Source organism: Chelonoidis abingdonii, chromosome 6, assembly GCF_003597395.2.
Source record: "Chelonoidis abingdonii isolate Lonesome George chromosome 6, CheloAbing_2.0, whole genome shotgun sequence".
Taxonomy (NCBI): Eukaryota; Metazoa; Chordata; order Testudines; family Testudinidae; genus Chelonoidis; species Chelonoidis abingdonii.
Window position 1 is genome coordinate 101890372 of NC_133774.1, and position 23492 is coordinate 101913863.

A 23492-nucleotide genomic window follows, 5' to 3' on the forward strand; every position below is an offset into this window, starting at 1 on the left:
GGGATAGCTGCGGGATAGCTACCCACAGTGCAACACTCCAAAAATCGACGCTAGCCTCGGACCATGGACGCACACCACCGAATTAATGTGCTTAGCGTGGCCACGTGCACTCGACTTTATACAATCTGTTTTACAAAACCGGTTTATGTAAAATCGGAATAATCCCGTAGTGTAGACATACCCTAAGAAAGGCATGATGCCTCCTGGCACTGCTGGGTGCCTTCTCCCCCTCCCCAGCACAGCTTTGCTTCTTAAGAGGTATAAATGAGTCCAAACTGTAACCTCTCATTTACTCAAAATGGTACTTAACTACACCTACCAACACAACACATTTCCTCCCCACACTGTTTTAAGTATGTCATAGTTAGATATTCTATATATATGTTCTGCAAGTTCTCCACCACTGTCATTTCTCTGGACTAGATAAAAGTATTTGTTTACAAAAATGCCTCCACAAGAATAATTTTCATTCTCTCTTCACAGATAAAAAATGAAAATGAGCTAATGAAACCGGTAAACTCCTGACACTAAAAAGAATGAAAGTAATTCCTGTACAAAGCAACTTTTGCAATAGTTCTTTAGCACTCATATCGGTTGACATTCTTAACCTTGTAACCTTATAATTCTTGTAACCTTGTGAGAGAGAGCAAAAGATCCCTTGCTCTCTCACACGATTACAAGACTCTTTATACTACAATAATTTAAAAGGGTGTTGCAAGGTTGGGCAGGAAATGTTACATGCTTCAGTTGATAGCAAAGGACCAAAAACAATAGACTGTCAAGTACTGCACTGTTAGTGCTGTCTCAAATTCTTGCTATGACAGTAGTTAAGCAATCGTTTAAAAACACAATGACAATGCCTCGGTTTTCTCTCCCCCCTTCCCATGCCCTGAAAGCTATGCAAATGAATTGAAAATACACTGTAATCAGAAGTGTTAGGTGATTGATTGTACACTGAAGTTTTGTTCCCTAATTATAAATACCACGTCTGCCCCCTGACAAAACAAGTCCAACAAATGGATGTAAGCTCCTCTCAGAAAGAGTTGTGGCATAATTAAAATACAGCTGCCTGATTTTCAGTAATGAAGAACTAGATGCTTTGCATCCTGCTAACAAACATTCCTCTCATCCCTTCTTTTTTCTCTGAATGAACTGCAACAATAGAACTGTTAACCAGAAAAGCACTTTGCATATCATTCTCATAATGCAAAGAGATGCTTACCTTCCACAGACTTGAGGAGGGTTGTTTTTTTTTCAGAGGGAAAATAATACAGATGCTTTATTGCTGCACTTCAGCATCCCTCTTCCCGTAGCAGTTTACTGGGAATACAGATCCTCCACCATTTTCTGGTCACATGACTAGTGGTACTTCTAAATAAGGATGATCACCTGCCTTCGGGTAGCCTGCTGTATGTACCAGAAACCACTGCCACTCTGGTTGGATGAATGAGAGAGAGCTGAATGGAACTTTATCTCTGGGAAATATTTTTGTAATGGTCCTGTGGAGCTCTGTCACAGTATCCCCAAACTTTTATACGGGGAGTCAGCTGTCTGTTGTGAAAAGCTGCTCACTGTTTCATTTCAGAGCCTGAGGAAAGCTTGCAGTGAGAGATGAGACAAAAGTTCATGTGGATTCAGCTAATCCCAGCCCTCATTTTTGTTTGCCTCTTGTGGTTATATAACACATACAGATTCAAGTGTGCTTTAGATGACTTGTTTCAGTTTAATAGTTTAGTTACGAAAATGTAAATATTATTAAAACCATCATATGGTGCAGGGTGTGCTCAATAAAACAGTATCTCAGGGGCTTTACTAAAGGCTCTATGCTTTCCTCTGAGAGCACAGGAGGTGGGGAACCTGCACTTGCAGGAAAGGGAATTTCTTCCCCTGGAGCACGGTGATCCTGGTTCTGTGAAAGCCCCATTGGGGGCATGGTCTCCTTGTGCTTCCAGTATTACAGAGAAGGAGAAAAGAGGGGAGTGGGCTGGGCTTTGCTGGATTTTTCCCTCATAGTCCTGGAGAGAGGGGGGACACTGGAAGTCAGTAGCCCCTGAGGCTGTATTAACTTCAGCTGGCTTGTGAAACTCCCTTTTTGGCCAGACTGTAAGTATATCAGGGGTGTTTGCACGATGAAGCCCCTAGACCACACCACCTCGGGGGCATAGGTCTGCTAATTTTTTTAATTTGTCTACAAATTCCTTGAAAAAAGATTCAGACATTGTCATCTCGTGCTGCATTTGAATCAGTATTCCAGCAGTGAAAGATCTTGGATTCCATTATCAATCTCCTGAGTAATCAGCCCTCCTCACTTACCTTTTAAAGACAACAGACAACTCCTGAGCATTTAAAGAGATATAAAACATGCTCCCTCTCAAAGATGTTGCTGTAGAAATGTGATTAGTAGTGCTGCAGCCAGTGTAACAGGTTTTTAAATCAAGTTCCTTTATGATTGTTGGTGGGGTTGTTGGATTTTGTATTGGTTTGGTTTGGTTTTGGTTTTACAAGCAGACTTCCAATGTGTGTGACATTTTAATTTCATGTTATGCTTGACACTTAGGAAAAAAAATATCCATAGTAAAAAATACAAAATTATGCTTCTGCAATGATAGACAAGGTGAGTGAGGTAATTTATTTTATTGGACCAAACTTCTGTTGGTGAGAGAGACAAGCTTTTGAGCCACACAGAGCTCTTCAGGTCTGGGAAAGGTACTCTGAGGGATTGGCTACACTTGCAAGTTGCAGCGCTGGTGAGGGGGTTACAGCGCTGCAACTTACCAGGTGTCCACACTTACAGAGCTCAGCCAGCGCTGCAACTCCCTTCCTGCAGCGCTGGCTGTACACCTGGTCCGCTACGGGTGTAGCGAATCCAGCGCTGCTGATGCAGCACTGCTCATCAGGTGTGGACACTCACCAGCGCTGTTATTGGCCTCCAGGGTATTAGGAGGTATCCCACAATTCCTGTATACAACAAAACGGAAGGTACTCCCCGAGAGCTACTTTTCTAAAAAACAAACACAGCTGCTCTTTGCTTGCAGCGACGGCGAGCGAGCGACGGCTTTGGAATGTTCACAGCTGTTGCTTGAGGACAAACAGCACGGGCGGGGAGGGGGGGAGGAGTCCATCGGAGAAGCGGCTTATCTGTCTGAAGCCTTTTACATTTAAGAGATGATGAGAGAGGGTGGGGAAAATGGCCAGAATTTGCAAGGCAGGGAGCTGTCACACGTGTTGCTCCCACAAATCCACCCTCTCTGTCTCCCGCAAGCTCCCTGTCACACTCCACCCCACCCCTCTTTTTGAAAAGCCACGTTGCGCACTTGAACGCTGGGATAGCTGCCCACAATGCACCACCCCCAACAGCGCTGCAAATGCTGCAAACATGGCCACACTGCAGCGCTGGTCCGTGTCAGTGTGGACACACTGCGCGCTGGCCTACCACAGCTGTACGACCACAGCTGTAACTACCAGCGCTGCAAAAATGTAAGTGTAGCCATGCCCTACCTCACCCACACTGTCTCTCTAATATCCTGGGACCAACACGGCTACAACTACACTGCATACAACTTGTGCAATTATGTCATTATTAACCTGATAATCACATACCTCAATGAAATTAGAAATGTAATAAAAGCTAAGTCTCCAATACTACAATTAGATCTACTACCATTAAATTCCCTGTGCTGAGCCCCACTGACTTCACTGTGACTCGCTGCCAGAGTGAGGGTCAACCTGTGTGGATCAGATTGCAAGAATGTGGTTGGTATTGTTAATACTTTGAGCTGAAATTGAGTACAGCTGATCTACAGTGAACAAAACGTAGTAAATTTATTCAGAAAAACTAGGGTTGGATAGGAGGGGGAGTTTTTCGTATAACAGATGCGCTTTGGCAACAACCTACATTCAGAATAATTTTATTGTTTTTACTTTAGAAGGAGATCTATTATCTGTGCTTCCTGAATTAAATAAAAAGTACAATTCACAAAGTGAGTTAGTAATGGAATAGCTGTCCAGGTCTTATTAAAAGTTGGTTATAAAGTACTTGTTGTGTGGCATGCGGTAAATAATAAAGCTGTTTTTTACAAAAATGGGATTATCACCATATTAGCTTCTGCTATTTTTTAAAATCTGGCTCTTCGGTGCAAAACTGGCATAAAATTTTAATTATTTTCCAGCATCCAAATGGTAGTATCACCCCAAAACTGGCAACAAAAAGATAGTTGGTATGGCTTCCTGGGTTGCAGGCAGTGTGGGGGAATAAAGGATGTTAAGAAAGCTAAGTGTGAAAAGTAAGTTTAATTATTTCCATCATGTTAAAACTTCAATAATTTAATTCACTGTTATTAAACTGGAGTGATGCAGAAAATATTGGAAAAAGGAAATGCTTGAATGAGGTCAATTATGTATTTACTAAAGTGCCCTAAAATGCATCCAGGCTGGGTATGCCTGTTTCATTCTTCTACTTCCATAGACGTAACTTTGCAAATGATGATGGTATCTTTGCAAATGATGAAATATCATTAAAAAACATATAATGAGTAAACCTGGATAGGAATAGCTTTCCCATCCCGGGAAAAATTGAGGTTTTGAAACATTTTTCTGTCTCAAATGGGGTGAAATGTCCATATCTCAAAAAAAAATTGAGAACTAATCATCTGGGGAAAAAAATCAGTTTGGGGCAGTTGAAATATTTCATTTTGATAATTCTGAAACATTTTAATTTTGATTTAAAAAAACAGCAAATACTATAAATTAACTTACATTTCAAAACAAAAAGTTATTTTGAATCAAAACATTGACTTTTGGGGGGGGGGGGGAGAATATCCAGATGGGATGTTTTGACAAAGTCAAAAGTTTGTCTTATTCAAAAGTTTTTCAACACAGGAATTTGTCAAAACTTACCCTTTCCATGCACACTTTGTGTTTTGCTGAATTGGCATTTTTGAGACAACAATTCCGGATCAGTTTTTATGACACGTCCATTGTGGCATCCTAATGGCAATTAATATGGTACGGTACCAGGGGTCGGGACCATGCCAGATTTAGTACTTGTAAAGGACTATGCACACCTACAGTGCTGTTTAAATAACAATGCAGTAGTAATAATGTGCTCTACCATGTGTCAGACCTGGGTTCAAATCTCCGTTCAAGTCTCTAATCCCATATTTCAGCAGGGACTGGAAGTACTACTGAAGCAATATATTCAGTCTCCAGAGTGCCTGGCATCGCTGTAGAGTGACACTGATCAATTAAGGAACAATTGTGGTAGGAGTGAATAAAGTCCTGTCCACCTCTGCTCAGGTTTCAAGATGATGGCTTTGAGATCTCCCTAGGGGGAGGCTGGCCTATAAAGCAGCATGGAGGCAGAGGACTACTATGCAGAATATTGAAGAATCCAGCTGTTTATGATTACAAGAAATTTAAACAAATATTTTTTGCTTAATAAACATAATGGGCTAGATCTTCTGTTGGGCCCAGATTGTGCTGATACAGCAGAGACAGGACACCAAGGGTCCTGCTGGCCTTCCTGATTCTCTGCCCGACCCTGGCCTTGGGTTCATACTAGAGCACGGTTTTGCAAACTGGGGCTGCCGCTTGTGTAGGGAAAGCCCCTGGCGGGCCGGGCCAGTTTGTTTACCTGCTGCATCTGCAGGTCCGGCCGACAGCGGCTCCCACTGGCCGCAGTTTGCTGCTTCAGGCCAATGGGGGCTGTGGGAAGCGGTGCGGGCCGAGGGATGTGCTGGCCGCCGCTTCCAGCAGCCCCCATTGGCCCGGAGCAGCGATCCGCAGCTAGTGAGTGGGAGACACGATCAGCCAAACCTGTGGATGGGGCAGGTAAACAAACCGGCCTGGCCCGCCAGGGGCTTTCCTTACACAAGTGGCGATCCCAGTGTGAGAAACCCTGCTCTAGAGCAGCCTGAAGAAAAATATCTGCAGTGAAATCCTGAAGTCACTTGGAGTTTTGCTATAGACTTCTTTGGGATCAGTGTTTCACCTTAATGTTGGATTTTGGTATCTGAACTTTAAAACGGGTGGTCTAAGTCACTAATGGCTTTCACATTATATTATGTGCATTTGACTAAATAACACAGCCCATTTTCAAAGTTTCTTGAATTTGTCTGCACTAAAGGACTCAGAATGGCAGAACTGACCCAAAACCCTATTATTCAGGAAATAGTCACAATTTTTTTCCTCCTCGGTATTTTATGATCTCTGATCTCTGCTAATATAAACACAGGCTCTCTCAGTCAAGATTTCCTGTACTATTTACATGGCATAACAATTTGACCCTTTCTCTGAAGAGCGATGATGGTGACTGGAGGAGGGCAAAAAAACCTTTCCCCAGGAATCATGTTACAAATGAGAGGAGGGCTTGGAATCCTCCTCCCTGTAGTGCACTGTGGGTTGGGGTAGAAAAGGAACTGAAGCCTCCCCTGCGGAAAGTGGAAAAAAACATTTCAGGGGAAAATGCAGATTCAGTAACACTGAAATGTTTTCCAAATTTGTATCAATTTTTCCAACTTCTCGTTTCTGGGAAAAAATACACCAAAATTCCCCCCAGAATTGAAATATTTTGTTTTCACATTTTCAGAATGAAACATTTTGATTTCTCAATTCAAAACAACTTTACATTTTGAAATTTCCTTTAACTTTTTAAATTCTCTTTTAAACATTAAAAAATGTTTTGGGCCAAACAAAATGTTTTATTTGACCCAGAACGGTTATTTTTCTTTTTCAGAATTGCTGAAGAACTAAAAAATCTATTATTTTGCCCAGCTCCCCTTCTGTACTGCTCCCCTTCACCTGATTCTATTACTGCTCTCACCAATCCTGACTCCTCAAACAGCCCCTTCCTGGTGTTCATGATCCCTTCTCCAGCTCATTCTACTCCTCTTTTCCGCCACCCACAATTCATCTTCTTATCTGCCTGCCTCTCCAGCAGCCATTCTGCCTTCCTTACCTCTTACTCAATTCTCCTTGTTCCCTAGACTGAACCATGCTTTTATTCCTGCCCCTCCATCTACTCCCCCTTCACCCTTCCGTTCTGCTTCAGCCTTTTTGGTTTGTTTGTTTTGGATTTTTTTTAAATCATCCCCATCCTTTAGCTTTTTTTTGCTACACCTCTTCTGTTCCAGCAGACAGCTCTCTTGAGGCTCATGGCTATCCTGACCTTTGAGCTGTAGAAATTATTTTACCCACTGGGTTTTTATTCTTAAATCTACTTCTAATCCTCAACTATGCTGACCTGTGGTAAGGGGAGGAGGTGGATGCAAGGAGTTTATGACACAAAAACATGAAGGGGGAACAGAGACAATGTGAGGGCATCAGTCCACCAGCTGGGGACAAACAGGCGCAGGGCTATCACTGGGAGGGTGTCCATGCTTCTATATGTTGTTCCAGTACCTATCATTCCAGTGCTTGTGAGATGAAACCTCTTTCCTTGAGAAATGCTCTTATCATTTCCCACCACCACTATCTACCATACATGCAAACATACCTGGGATGATGCCTATAGTAGAACTGGGCAAATTTTGGGGGTTGAACAGCACATTTGATGAAAAATGTAAATCAAATTAAGCACATAATTTTGTATGGATAAAAAATGAAAAAAAATAAAAATAGAGGAAGGTGAAATGTTTTGATATTTTAAAATTAAACATTTTTATTTTTCATTTTGCAATTTAGCTAGATGTGTTTTTTAAAAGAGTAATAAACACCTGAAAACATAACAAAATAAAACAAAAAATTGAAAAATAATTGGTTTTGTTCAAAGAAAATGTTTTGTTTAATCCAAAATATTTTTTGTTTTGTTTTTTGTTTTGGCAAGAAGACATTTTTTTTTTTCAGTTTCAGTTCACAACTAACAGAGTTGTTTTTTTAAATTGTTTTTTAATTTTTCAGTTTAGCCACCAAACTGGAAAAATCAATTTTTCTCTCAGCTCCAGCCTACAGAGCCTCTTCCAATGACTGCTGCTGCCTCCAGAGGAGAAGCGGGAAGGGAAGCCCCAACCCCAAAACACAGATAGGGGGCAGGAATATACTTCCAACAATATTTTACAGCCTTTCTAAAAATGACATATTTTACAAACATTACTTCGAACATGCACAGAAAAGAGTGGTTATATGAGAGCTAATACCACCATCTATTGTGCCCCAGTCCTTAATTACTGTGGCACTATCCAGTTTCATATAATTATGTAAGATGAGTTACTCTGCCACAAAAAAATGACCTTCAGACTCCGGAAATTTTACTGTTGGCATCATATCAGCGCTAACAGAGAAAGATGTTATTCTAGACATCCTAGACCTGTACAGTACTCCATGAATTTTTTCTTTCTAAATTAGTCATTCTTGGCTGTTCACATAAGAAAAGCCATATAAAAAGCTGCACGTCCACCAATGTAATATACGCCATCATATGCCAGCAATGCCCCTCTGCTATGTACATCGGCCAAACTGGACAGTCACTACGGAAAAGGATAAATGGACACAAATCAGATATCTAGGAATGGCAATATACAAAAAAAACCGTGTAGGAGACGCACTTCATACCTCCCTGGCCACCACTATAGCAGACCTTTAGGTGGCCATTCCTGCAGCAAAAAAACTTCAGACCAGACTTCAAAAAGTAAACTGCTGAGCCTTCAGTTCATCTGCAAATTTGACACCATCAGCTCTGGACTAACGATTAGACTGTGAATGGCTTGCCAATTACAGAACAAGTTTCTCCTCACTGGCTTTCACACCTCTTACTGCCTAGAACAGGCCTCACCTCCAGCGATGAACTAAGCTCGTTATCTCTAGACTTTGACTGTGTAGGGCAATGAGTATATACCTGCCCCTGGAAATTTCCCACTACTGCGTCTGAAGAATGTGGGTTATTCATTTCACGGAAAGCTCACGCTCCAAAACGTCTGTTAGTCTATAAGGTGCCACAGGATTCTCTGCTGCTTTTACAGATCCAGACTAACACGGCTACCCCTCTGATATAAAAAGCTATTTTCTTTCCAATGAGAATGACATTAATAATGTGCTATCAGATCTTTTTGCATTTTACATGAGGCCAAATAAATGCCAAGACTTAGTATTTCTAGTGTTCAGCTCTTATTGACATTGGTTTATGGTCTTTCTTACATATTTTAATGCAAGAAATAAATGTTTTAAAAGATTCTTTGAATGAAGTCCGTCTGCCCTGTGTTATTACATTTCTTATGGCTTCTGTTTTTCTGATATTGTTGTGAGTGACTCAAGGCAAGGCAGTAGGGAGAGGACCTTCATGGCCTACTACAGACCCTCTCGCAACCTGCTTGACCCCCTCTACCAACTCTTGTCAAGGAATTTCTTGATTTGCCACTAGGAAGTAACAGGACAGTGACTGATTCAAGGAAGGGGGACTTCAAGTTTTTATGTCTTGTTTTTATTTATTGTCTCTCATTCATAATTTCTTCCCCAACAAAACAGTCAAACTGACTACATTGAATTTTCATAGCTGAACTGTCAGACAGTTACTGGAGGAGGGTCGACAATTATGTAACCTGCATTTTCTCCCTCTCCTTATTCTACCAATTGAAGGCCCTGATTCAGCAATCGACCAAAAAGAGAATATCCATAGGTTGTTCCTGTACATGAGTACATGGATGTTCTTATGGCAGTATCTTGTGCTAACCAGCCAGTCATTGGATTGAGAAATTTGTGCTTTTCTGCTGCTTCAAACTTTATCCTCTAAACAGAATATTTATTTCAGACAAAGAAGCAGCCCCCAGAGGGATTTCGTCCTGGAGCAAATTAAAGAAATATTTTTTCTTTTTTAATGTGTCACCAAAATGCATATAAGAGAGTCCCTAATGACACACACCAAATCAGAGTAGTTCCCAAGTTGCTGATTGCTTCATTTATATAACAGGCTTAATAAAATGATTATAGGACCTTGTAAATAATTGTTCCTATATGTATTTTGTCCCTTTCCATTGACAGCAGCAGCCTAACTGGCTCACTTTCCTTTACTTCTTTGGGCCTCAACATTAATACAGAGAACAGAAATACCTGGAGCTGCGGGAAAGGCACTTGGTATTTAGCTGTCACTGCAAAGCCAGAGAGGGAGAGTAAACCCATATAATAGAGTGTGGCCACTCTACAAAAATTTGATGATAGTCGTATTATATCAAGAACTAGCATCAGTGTAGGTGCAACCTGTTACTGTAGACAGAACTCAGGTAGTTTTACCACCGTGGACAGCGGTGCTGGAACAATTTGTATAGTGGGGGTGCTGAGAACCATTGAACCAAACTGTAAACCCTCTATATGTTGGAAACCACTTTTGTCAGGCAGTGCGGCAGTACCCCTCGTTCCAGCACCTCTGGCTGTGGGTATGTCTAGCTAGACTGCAATCCCTAAGTGTGACTGCAGCTTGAGCAGACATACCTGAGGCTAACTAATACAGCTAGCTCGGGCCCCAGAATACTAAAGCCACTGCAGCATGAGCTTTAGCATTGGCTCACCCCGTGACTAATTACCCAGGGTTCCAGACGGGCTAGTTCTACTCACACTAAAGCATATGCTGCTACATCTTCACTGCTCCAGGACCCAAGATAACTAGATTAAAGCTAGCTCAAGTATGTCAGTTTAAGCTACACTCCCACCCTTTGACTGCTGTCTAGACATACCCTGCACCACAAACATGCTCTGAAAAGCCTGAGGGTATGGCTACACTTGCAGCTGTACAGCGTTGGGAGTTAAACCTGTCTTCATACAGCTGAGTAGGGAAAGCGCTGCAGTTTGTCCACACTGACAGCTGCCAGTGCACTGTTATGGCCACATTTGCAGCATCTGCAGCGGCATTGGGAGCAGTGCATTATCGGCAGCTATCCCAGCGTTCAAGTGGCTGCAACGTGCTTGTCAAAAGAGGGGGGTGGGGTGGAGTGTGACAGGGAGCGTGGGGGGGGAGAAAAAGTGGTTTTTGCAGCCGACACTCTGTCAGCAGCTGCCTTGCAAGTTCTGAGCCTCTTCCCCACCCCTCTCTCACTCACTGAAAGCAAATAGTCCTCTTTGTTTTTTTCCTCACAGACCAGATAAGCAGCTGCTTCAAAACAGACCCCCCTCCCCCGCCTGCCATGCTGCTTCTCTCCTCAAGCCCCTTCCTTCCTTCCCCTTCTCTTCAAGCAAACTAGCTGTGGGTGTTCCAAAGGGAGCTCCCTGCCTCTGCTTTGTCACAGCAAACAGGAGCTGTGTTTGTTTTTTTGATAAGCAGCTTCGGAAGCCCCGAGTTCACAACAAAACAAACAGAGGCATCACAACAAAACAAAAAGAGTTATCTTTACTTAAAAGGATTATGGGAAGCTTCCGGAGGTCAGTTACAGCGTACTAAGATTATTCCCTGTTTACACTGGCACCCCAGCGCTGCAGCAGCAGCGCTATACCCTTTATTCCTTTTGTAGAGGTGGCGTACAGGCAGCGCTGTAGCCATGGAGATACAGCACTGTATGTGCCTTGCCAGTGTGGACGGGGAGTGAGTTACAGCGCTATAAAGCCACCACCAGTGCTGCAACTCTCAAGCGTTGCCAAGGCCTGAGCCTTGCCCCTACTAGCACTTACCCCATTGCTACCACTGGTAGTAGTTGCTGTAACAGAGGGCCAGATTTTCAAATGCTCAGAACCCACAATTGGGCTAGACTTACAAACGAGCTCAGCATCCAACATGCCGCATTTCTTTGGAAATCTGGCCCCCCTGGGCTCCCAGACAGGACTGAGACCTTCCGAAAATTGGGTTCCAGCAGAGGGTGCTGAGCACTTTGACAAATTCAGGCCTATAGGGACTCATTTTTCTAGTGTCTGTGTAAGACCAGAATCAGCCCCCATATTTTGAGGAATCACACCAAAAAGTTAGCTATTTAGTGTTTGCTTCTTCAAAACTTTTCTCAGACCCACAGTGGTGACATAAAAATAACAGTGAAAAATGGATATTTAGAATAATTCTCACTTCCTGTGTGAAGACATTAACACCACTGAGTAGTGAAGGCATGGCAGGTGAGAAGACTAGGATGCTGTCTCCATGTAATTAATCAGGGTGACTTAAGCAGGGCCAGCATCTGGCAGCTTTCAATTGAAAATGCTTTTAGTGGGAGGCTAAAGAGCCTACAGCTGACTTGCATTTGTGAGACTAAGGGTATGGCTACACTTGAAATTTCAAAGCACTGCTGCGGCAGCGCTGCGGGAGCGCTACCACAGCAGCGCTTTGAAGTGTGAGTGCGGTCAGAGCACCAGCGCTGGGAGAGAGGTCTCCCAGCGCTGCGGCACTGATTACACTGAGGCTTTACAGCACTGTATCTTGCAGCGCTCAGGGAGGTGTTTTTTCACACCCTTGAGTGTGAAAGTTGCAGCGCTGTAAAGTGTGAGTGTAGCCATACCCTAACAAACCACACCTTTCTTAAGTAACCCTTCCGATTTGTTGTCCCATTTAGACATCTGTTATGAAAGTCTCAAGGTCAAGCACTGGGACAGAGTTTCCATTGCATTACTTTTTTACTACACAGAAATTGATAAGCACTGACCGTCTCTGCCTTCAAACCCCTTCTGAAGATTTGCTTCTTCCTCTACGGCAATACATGTTAACCGGTACCAGTTAAGCTACCATCATCCTCAATGCATTCTTGTGCTGTCCATCTATTGACTATAAATAATTTGAGATAGGGACAGTGTATTCTTCCTTATGTTTTGTACAGCAACAATGTTAGTTTTTTGAACAACAAAGGCGCCAATCCTGCCAAAAATTTATGCAGATGCTTAACTTTCAGCATGCAAGTAGTGCCACTGAAGTCAAATGTTTGCAGGATCAGGGCCTACGCTTAGAATGAAACCAATGTTTATCTGAGATAAAAAACAAAATAGCTGAAGTATTCTACAGAAGGTTTGTTTAACCATGTGTGGATTGAAACAGAACAGGAGAAGGAGGTCTCTAACTTGTCTGGAGGAAAAAAATCAGTGAGAGAACTATTAAGGTTCTGAGATTGCCAACATTAATCTTAGATGAGGTGGGTGAGATTGGACCAACTTCTGTTGGTGAGACAGACAAACTTTTGAGCTTACACAGAACCATACTCAGAGTGGTGTCACGGCTATATACAAGTCTTGTCTCTCCAATAGCTTGGGATCAACACAGCTACAAAAACACTGAGTACAACATTAATCTTATTCAAATGTGATTTGTTTTTGGCCAGCAAATTGTAGTTGTTTGGTATATTACATGCTGTCAGTTCATGCAATTATCAGTGTATGCTGCCGCAGTAATAATGCATGCAGGACTTCTTGAAGACAGGCTGACTGTCAACACTGCTGCTTGTTAGTGAAATTTTCAGGACGCCTAAAACAATATGTAAACCAATTATATAGCAGGGTAATGGAAGTTCTAAATGTTATCAAGCACTCTGTTTCCAATTAAGTCCCAATGCTGGTATGCAATAAGAAATATCCCTCACAGGGGCAGTATCTAGCATTTCATATGAACACTTCCCCATTACAAAAAAATGCCACCCAACTGCAGCTGTAAAGGGGCAAAGCAAGAACAAGCCAATTAAATCCTTTTATTTGATTCCCAAAAAGAAGCTTCCTTCACATTTCCCAGGATCCTTACTTTGAAAAACAAAGTGAGGGTCAGGTTTAGTTATAGGACTATTGTTTTAATATGATGGCGTAGGAAGGGGACCCTAACAGGAATAAGCCCAGCCTACTCCTGTAACATCAGAAAGGGAGCCACCTAGGATTCCATCATGGCAGGAGCAGGAGGAAAGCAAACTCTTCGGCAGCTGTGGGGCAGAGGAACAGGCACAAACACCCTAAAGACAGTTGTGGAGCAGACAGAAGACAGAGGAAGTATCCTCCACTCCCAAAATACTGCAATCCTTGGTGCAGAGGAGGGTAGTCACCAGCAACTCCCTCTCTCCCTAGAGATACTCAGCAGAGAGGGAGCAGGCATCAGTGGTAGACACAAAGAGCTGTGTGCAATACACATCATTTTCAGGTTTCCTCAGCTATCACTCCAGTCAGAGTGGGAAGAGACGCAGGAAGGGAGCACTGCAGCTGCTTTCAGTGGCTCTTGGAATCACCCACGTGAACTTTGAACTCCCTCACTCTCCTTCCTCTGCATGTAAGGATTGCTTTTTCACTTCCTACAGGAGGGCAGCCCTTTGCTTACTGCCAGAAAGGCAGAGAAGATGAAGGGATTGTGTCTAACTACCCCCCATCTTTTCCTCCAGTCTCTCCTCCCTCTTGACAGAATTATGGAAATAATCCTTCCCTCCAAATCCCATCTTTTTTGCAGCACCTTGGAGTCAAGTGGGGCTTGATGCTGTCCTCCCAGTTCTCTGCTGGCTGTAGCAGATCCTACTCTTGTTAACCCTCTTCTACCCTCCCCCATCACAGCTGCTTCAGATTCAGTCTACCCTGGGGGGACTTTCTCTGAGACATAGGTATGTCTACACTGCGAAGTTGTCGACAAAACTTTTGTCTTTCACTGATACTTAAAAAAGCCCCCCTGCAAAAGACAAAAGATTTGTCGATGCAAGTGGCAGTGTGAATGCGGCTTTGTGCTGCGGACAAAGCTAACACTGCTCACGGAGCTGGAAGTTTTGTTGGCAAAAAGAGCATTTTCACACGCTGACTTTTAGCGACAAGGCTGTGTTGCTAAAAGCTGCATGGTGTAGACAAGCCCATAGACTGGGATTGGAATTATTCCTGTGAGGGAAACGTAATCCCTGGGGTTCCTATAATCTCCTTCAAAATTATGAAACAATTTTAAATGGACTCACTTTGAGCTATCACTAACCTAGGCTCTGTTTGTTACAAAAGGAGAGAGAGAAATCCTATAAATACAACTAATACTTTATTTTTGAATGTTGTCACCTTTGTATGACCCCCATCTATTTAAATAACACTGACCATAGTTTCCTAGAAGATTCTCATAAAGAGAGTGTGTGGGCGTTTCCTTACCCTGATAGTCGATCTGGTTCTCTTTCACTGTTGAGAAACTCTGTTTCCTCCTCCATTTCTTGTTCAGTTACCATGCCATCTCCAGCATGCTGCTGTGAATGCACTTCCCATATACCATGACCACCAACAACCTTCAACAAAAGAGCATCTGTCCTTATGACGCTTGAATTCTTGTCCTCTTCCATCAGACTGTCTAAGGGAGAATATTCCTCTTGTTCAAATGATTTGTGAGGGTTCTTTTTTAGCTGAACTCCAGATTGTTTGTCATGAATCAACTCCTGGTCTAAAACTGTTTCCAGTTCTTTGACAGAATGTCCAGACCCTGAGTCCATTGTTTCTGTCCAGCTTGAAATTTCTTCAGGTGATATATCACTGGCTTCATTTTTGCCCAGCACTGTCCAACCGTGGTCTTGCACAGGGCTTTCAGGGGATCTCTTTTCATCATCCAGTCTTTGAGGCAAAACAGAAAGACTTTTCTCTGCTAAATGAAAAGAACCCCATTCACTACTCAAAAAAGACTGCTCTTTACTTTCATTTATTATGGAGATTGACTGAAAGGTATCCGAGGAGCCTGCTGAAAAGGCTTCATGAGACTCTGTTTGTTCAGCCACATTAGCTTCTCGAAATGCAAAATCACTTTCCTTTGTTTCAAGGATATCTTTCTTCACAGATCCATTTTCTTCAGCAGTAACAAGGATGTAATCCCTCTCTAGTGCAGTCTGATCTTTGCTCACCCGTGTCCTCATATCTTCCTTACTCTCTGTACTTGTCAGTCCAGGGCTCTCAGTGGAATTTCTTTCATTCCCCTCATTATGAAAGGGGTAACTGGCAGCTTCTAAAATGAAAAAGAAACAAAATTTTAGTTTTATCAGTTAGAAATTATTGTTTTTCAAATAAGTCCAGTAAAATAAACCCATTTTTATTTGCTTTTGATAGCCTATCTTCTATGTTAATTTATTCTTGAATTTTATATTAATTATTATTATTAATAATAATTACTATTATTTTATTTTTTATTTTGTGGTAGTGCCTAGAGGCCAGTGAGGCTGGGGTCCTTTATGCTAGGCATTATACAAATATGTGGTAAATGACTCTCCCTCCTTCAAATTTCAGTTTTTGATCTAGCTACAATGAAGAGAATACAGGTCTTTCCAAGGTCCAGATTTTCAGGAAGACACATGTATTCCAAATGCCATTCAGTTAAAGTTTCACCATTCAGTAACTACACTGTATCTTACTGTTCAGCAGCAATACTCTTTCTCAGACATTTATTACTTTGTCCCATTAACTTATTTTATTAGACAGTGCATAATTTCTTACCATTGGGTGATCCTGTGACTCCACCTGCTGGTGAATCAGTATTACTTGTTTCTGCTTCATGTTCTAATCCTTTCGAGGTATCAGAGGATTCAGGCATCACTTCAGACTCTAATGGTAAAGATTCCAATGCATGGTCTTCCTTGTGGCAATCTGCAAATGTGTCAAATGACTGATCTTTGGTAATGCTGTCTTTGGTCTCTAAAAAGCCCATTTTATCTTTTTGAGGAGTAAGTGGAGATAATGGCATTTCCACTGAAACCTTGCCAGAAAACTGCTCCTTTAATGAAATCTCCTTTCCTCTGTCTCTGCTGTCAATGGCTTCTGTATTAAATGATACATCAGATGGAGAAGAGTACACCACTGGTGACTGTTCATTAGGTGATTCTTTAAACCAAGGATTATGACTCTCAAGCACTTTTTCAGGTTCTTTTACTACATTGTCAGCATGCTGACTAACTGCAGCATTTCTATCATTATCATCCAATGAAGTTTTTAAGAAGAGTGTTTGTTCGTCAGTTGCATCCCTTTCTACTGCTACTTTGTGTTTACTGTCTAATATTGTCAGTTTGCTCACTTCACCTAATGACTGGATGTTAGTGATTGAGGTATGGGAGCTATTTTCTATCCCAGTCTCATTCCCATCAACACACATGTCTGATATTTCTACTTTATCAATAGTCACTGCTGTATGGTCAATAGCAGGAATTTGGCCAGGTTCAGCTGAGACACTCAGATCTTTTATGCTTTCTTCCGAATTATCAAGGGGAAAGAAAGCAGTGGCAAGTAAATGTCTCTGGGAGCAAACTACATCGACAGAAGCTGCAAGATTATTATTTTCATAGCAAGTATCTTTAAGATTTAAGGAAGCCATTCCTAAATCTTCAGCAGAGGAGCCTGCTGAATCCATTAGTTCAACTGGTTTCTTTTCTAAATCAGATTTTTTCAAGATATTGTCCTTTCTGAATTCAGAAGCTTCAAAAGCTTTAGGAGATATTAGTTGATCAGCCTGCGATCCATCATTATTTTCTGGACTATTTCTATGAGGATATGTCTCTACTTCGTGAGTTACTAATTGCTGTTTAAAATCAAAGTCTGCTTCTTTGCTTATATTTGACATTGTGAGAATCAACTGACTAACTTCTCCTCCAGCTTCAGCCAAAGCATGAGTAGATTGTGAAGATGCATGCCTAGCGTCATATTCATGGCCAACATCGGGCCTTTTTGAGGCCTGTGAACTGCTGTCTTGGTCACAGTGACTTAATATATCAGGATTTTCACCATCAGCTTTCAAAATGAAAAGCTGTTCAGCATCAGTCCACAAATCAGGATCTACTGAGGATAGCTGATTACTTTCCTGAGTCTTGTCTTGTAAAGTATATGGGGAACATGTAATTTGTGGAACTTTAGCTAACTCATTCCATCTCAGGCTTGACTCTTCTATCAATTTTTGGGATGAGTCATTTGCAATGAAAGCATTTTTGGGGGAGCTCCAAACTTCTAAAGTTCCACTGGTATTCCATTGTTCTTGAACAAATAGATCTTTCTTTGAAGTGTTGAGTATTACATCTACACTATCTCTTGAAAGATCAAGTATTAGATTTTCCTGGGCAAATGTGTTTGGCATATCTGGTTGCCACTTTTCTGAAAAAGGATTTTTAGAAGTATCTTGATCGCCATCAATTGTGACAGAAGGTTGCTCTTTTAAATCTCTTTCTTTCTTACTTAGTGCCAGTGGATCAGACAGTTTAAACTGTAGAATATCTGGATCAATTTGACTCTCGTGAATATTCCCGGAATGCACTATACTTTCATATTTCTCTTCATTAAAGTACAGAGGGGGAGACTGATTTGTGTGGCTACCTGGATAAGCAGGATATGCATCTTTTAGTTCTTCACTTTGTACTGGTGCTCCCCAGGCATCAAGTTTATTGTTTGCTAATTGATTAATTTCTAAACCATCATCTGAATTAGAATATTGCCCTTCTATTGGCTTGTATTTATGCAGTTGTGAATTCCACCATTCTGAATTGTCATCTGGAAATCCAAATGTTTCCATGGTGGACCTTTCATTTATTTCAGAATCAGCCTGCAATGATATATTCCATGTATCTGAATTCTTTGAAGAATATTCTTTGTTATGTCCTGCTGCAGAAGTTGGGGCAATATAGTAATCCACTGTACATGAATTCCAAACATGTGGATGGTCTGGATTTTCATGGGAAGTATTCACTTGAAATTCTCCCTGACTCGTTTCCCAACTACCTAAATATTCAAAAGCTTCACATGTACCACTATTACTTGTGTTCAAGTGTATAATATCCTGTTCCATTGATATATTCCAAGGTTTTACATTTTCAGAGTTTTTATTTAAGATGGCCATCTGAACCTCTTTCTCCAGTTCAGTTTCAGCATCTAAACTGTCTTCAGAACTCACTGCACTGGATTGTGCATAATCATGTTCTTTCGTTTCAGAAACTTTATGCTCATTTGCTTGATAGTTGGAATCTATCTCTATCACTGCCTGTGGTGCCTCTGAATTTTCAGAATCCTCATTTGCTTCAGGACTTGATATAGAAGATGCTGTATCATCATCTACGTGTGCATTCCAAAGATCTAAATTTTCAGGAACTCTGTGATCATTGTTCTCTTCAGATTCTTCCTTATTTATATTCTCAAAGCCCCCTTTTTCAGGAACTTTTTCTAATTTATCATTCGTGATATTCCAAATGTCTTCACTTTCTCTATGATAGGTAGCTGGCATGCTTCCCCAAACATGCACATTTGCAGAGGCATCACTTATATCAGGGCTTGTGGCACTGGACTGTGTATAATCATTTGTTGAACCACTCCATACATTATCCTCTTCACAATCACTTTTGATTTGTGTATCTCCTGGAAGGCTACTCGTGGTGTTTGTCATTTCAAGAACCTCACTCATCTCAGGACTACTTCTAGGAGACTGTGTATCTTCACACATGTGTGAATTCCAAACACCTAGAATTTGGGGAAAATCATGATGAGATGTGCTGTCAACATATTCCTCATCTGGAAGTTTGTTCCCAGATTCTAAACCTTCAGAAGCATCACTTCCCCCAGAATCCATTTCATGTGATAATGAATTATCCACCATAGACATATTTGTAATGTCAGGCACTTCAGCAGATTCAGAAGAAGGATTCACTTGAATTTTAATCTGCAGAGTCTCGCTCATAAAAGGTGTTTCATGAGCATCACTTATCTCTGGACTATGTTCAGAAAAACTTAATTCAAAACTGCAGATGTCTAAATTGCTAGGAACTTCCTCACATAAACTCTCTTGATCCTCTCTTAACACCTCTGGTGCTTCATTTATCAAAGGACTTGATGCAACTGATTGAGAGCTACTCTTCGCAGAGTCATTCCAGATATCTAGATTTTCAGGCACTATAGGAGAATAATTTTCTTGGCTATCCTCGCCTCTGTTATAACTTTTAGAGGCACTTTTCATCTCGGGACTTGTTGCACCCTCTGTAGCAGTACTTTCCTTATCGGTATTTGTAGGAAGTGACTGTGATATGTTACTTTGGCTGTAATTTTGTGGATGATAGAATTCTAAATGTCCAGAATGTCCTTCTTCCTCAGGACTTGTTGCAGAAGATTCTGCATTGTTCTGCAAAGGTCCTTTCCTCTGTTGCTGATTGGCAGGGTTAGACGGACAAGAAAAGGGCATATTTATTTCTGATTTCTCTGTTTCTAAAGCTTTGTAAATGTCAATGTTCCTTATTTTTTCTGGTGAGTTAGGAATTTCAGATGTTGATGTACTTTCTTCTGAATCTGTTATACATGATAGTTTAGATAACACTGATGGTGACACTTTGTTATCTTGCATGGTTGTGTTCCAAACATTGCTAATGGTTAGCTGTCCACTCATCTCATCCATTCTTTTATAGTCATCTATTCCTTGTTGAGACGTACCAGAGATACCATTATTCTCCCATCCTGCCTGATGATTCTGCTGAAGGTGTACACTCCACAGATTCAACTGTGGCTCTGAAAGCTGAGTCCCTACCTCTGCATCTTTATCAATGCTTCCTTGTACTTGCCCATTAACAGAAACCTCACTTTCTAAGTCACTTGCTTTCAAGTCCAAACCCATCTCTGAAGTTCTTGCAGATAACTGTGTATCCCCAAGGATGACCCTGTTCCATATTTCTACATTTTTTTCAGCTGCAGTTGGTTTGGTATTCAATCCACCATGTGGCTGAGATAAGTGGTTGACTGTTTGATTATGCACCCGCATGACTCCAGTGTCCTCAGAACTAGAATAATTTTCACTGATATTCTCATCACCTGAAAAATACTTAGTAGCTATTTGTTCTGAATTCAGTGAAACTGTACAAGTGTTTGGAAGAGCAGTAATCTCAGAGTTTTCTGCTTTTAACTGACTGACATTATTAAGAGACACATTCCACATTTCTGTGTTTCCTGAGCTTAGAAAAGGCATGCTTCTAGTGGATGGCTGTGGTAATGATTCCTTATCTGTTTCCTCCAATATTTTAGGTTCATCTGAATTTGAGTTAATCACTCCATCAAAAATTGTTTCTCTGTCAAAATGCTTGTCCTCATTTTCCCTTTCGTCCCCTATAAATGTAGGTGATATGTATGAATCAGATGTTGAATAATTGGTATCTGGTGGAGAAACAACTAAATCTTCACCTGCATTTGATGAACCGAAGTCTGAGCACCTATATGACAAGACAGAATCTTCCCATGGAACCAGAGTTTCTAGTACGTCTTTCTCTATGTCTTTTTCATACAGATCCCAGATATCCATATTTTCAAATTGTTTTGGTCTACATTTAGTGTCACCTAATATATGTTGATTTTCTATGGCTAGATTTGAATTGTTCTGCACATTATCAATACTGGACTTTGTATTTTCAAATGTACTGTATTCTTCACCTGGATAAGCTCTCCCTTTGTTCCAGGCTTCTAAAGATACTTCATTGTTTGGGTTTTCAGACTCATTTTCTGCAGTGATTTCTGAAGAATATGAAAGACTAGTTTTGGACATGGCCCAGCCTTCAGGACTCGTCACGGAAGTTTGATCAGTGTCCAGTTTCGGCATACTCCATACATTTTCTGAGGGCTTAGTGCCATCTTCTTGATCAAACTCTGTCCAAACATTATAAGATTCTGCATTGAGTTTTCTACTTTCACCTACAATGTTATACCATGGAGCTGATGTCACTGGGGTCAGTTGACTGGAATTCCACAAATCAGTAAATGCTTCCATTTGTTGCCTTGTCTCCTCTAAAGATGCACTTTGCCCATGTGAGTGTTCAGTGGTTTTCTTCTGCAGCTCTAAGCTATGTTTATCTCGGACAGAGTTAAACTGATTCTCCCACAGACCTGTTCTTGAATATTCCATCTGCCTTGGTTGTTTTTGCAGGAATACAGAATCTGAGGCTCTTCTATCAAAGTGCTCCCGAAGTAATGGGCTTGCTTTACGATCTTTCCATGAATCAGGGCTTTGAAATACAGATTCCTGTTCACTTGAACTCCACGCATCAGCATTTTTAGAATCCAATTCAAAACCATCCCACCAGCTTCCGTACCTAGCACGTGACTGAGAATAGCTTGCACTATCTATTTCATTAATTTTTTTAATTACATCTTGTGGAAAAAACAAAGGTGGTCCATTATCTAATGGTGAGCTTTCTACAAGACTGTTCATAGGAGTTGGTGGAATTCTTGTTTCAACATTTTTCAACACCCCAGGCGAAGAAGAATCATCTTCTACTAAATCTGTCAAACTTGAAGTTTTTTCAGACAAATCTCCAGGATTTTCTTGCCTAAATCCATCATCAAATTCTACTAAATTGTCTTCTTCATTTGTAGTCATTAGTAAATCGGCTGAATAATTAGCCATGTCATTTTCTGATAGATTTGTCTCATCAAGTTCTTTCTGCACAATAGGTGGTTGTCCTTCTGATGAATCACTATTCAGGAAGAAGTCATCTGCTGGGGAATAATCAACAGAATGAGAAGAAGATTCAGATCGAATTGTAACCATAGGTGCTAGATCAAAACTGAAAAGATCGAAGTTATCACTGTTGTTTCTAGGCTGAGCTTGTTGTTCTTCTGGTATTGCCCCTTCAGGAATGGGGCTATAGGAATCAAAACCTGGAAGGAGACTGTGATGAGCACCTTCTGCAACTGGGCTATCATCACTGAGAAAAACTGAGCTCTCCTTGGAAGACCGGCTGCTTCTAATGGTAGCCAATCCACTGTCTGGACTCACAAGGTCTATATTAACATCAACATGGGCTTGGTTAGAGCCATTGAGATCTTGAGGATTTTCTATAAAGTTGACAGAACTGGGCTGTGGTTCTAAGTCAGAACCATATAGCTCCATGATACCAGAAGATCCCTGTGAAAGCGGAGCACTCCCAGCAACAGCTTCAGTAGAAGAAGTTCTGCTGTTTGGTACCATTTCTGGCTGTCTCCTGTTAATAACTTCTTTAATTATTAGAAAAATTTGATCACCAGTCACCAAAGTATTGTCTTGGTGATAAACGAGGAATTGGTCACATCCACATTCTAAAGGATCCAACTCCAGGCAAGGATTCTGACATTCTTCTAATTCACAGCAAATCTGTTGGAAAAGACAGTAGTTTCAAAAAGTCATTGTAAGGATAGTTACAAATGCATACTAATAGTATTACTGCCCACCTAGTCTTGTCGGTTGATTTCTCAGCTATCTTGCTTTACCTATCTTTTTAATGAACGTTGAGCACACTAATCCCCTTAAACTCAAGGAGCAAAGAGTCCTGTGGCACCTTACAGACTAACAGACGTATTGGAGCATGAGTTTTCGTGGGTGAATACCCACTTCATCGGAAGCAAGAAGATCATTGCATAACATTTATTATTTAATTAACAAATAAACTCAGATTTTTGTTTGTTTGTTCCTATTCTAGGAAAGCTGACAAAAATCTGTAAAAGGTGAAAAAGAAACTGAATACTCCCAAAAAGTGTTAAAGAAATGCATTTCTACACCAATGAGGGGAAGTACTTATTTAGGCCACTGTCCTGGAATCAGATCCATGTCTGTGAGCTCCTGGGACGGTACAAAGTCTCCTCAAAGTCAAGTGGGCTCCACCCTGGTACAAGGCTCTGCCCATGCAGATCCAGTTGTGGGATTAGCACCTCAG

General features: G+C 41.2%; 1 protein-coding gene across 5 annotated transcripts in view; it reads right to left on the reverse strand.

Moving 5' to 3' along the window:
- Positions 1-23492, reverse strand: part of PRUNE2 (prune homolog 2 with BCH domain) — a 160728-nt gene that overhangs the window by 55460 nt on the left and 81776 nt on the right. For 4 of the 5 annotated variants that reach the window (XM_075067293.1, XM_075067292.1, XM_075067290.1 and 1 more), the window contains exon 1: positions 14977-15395. In XM_075067293.1, the coding sequence (XP_074923394.1) occupies positions 14977-15308 (332 nt within the window). In that variant the 5' untranslated portion in view covers positions 15309-15395. Of the gene's footprint in view, positions 1-14976; positions 15812-16296; positions 22934-23492 lie in introns of those variants that run through there. The other variant, XM_032774967.2, reaches the window with a different exon arrangement.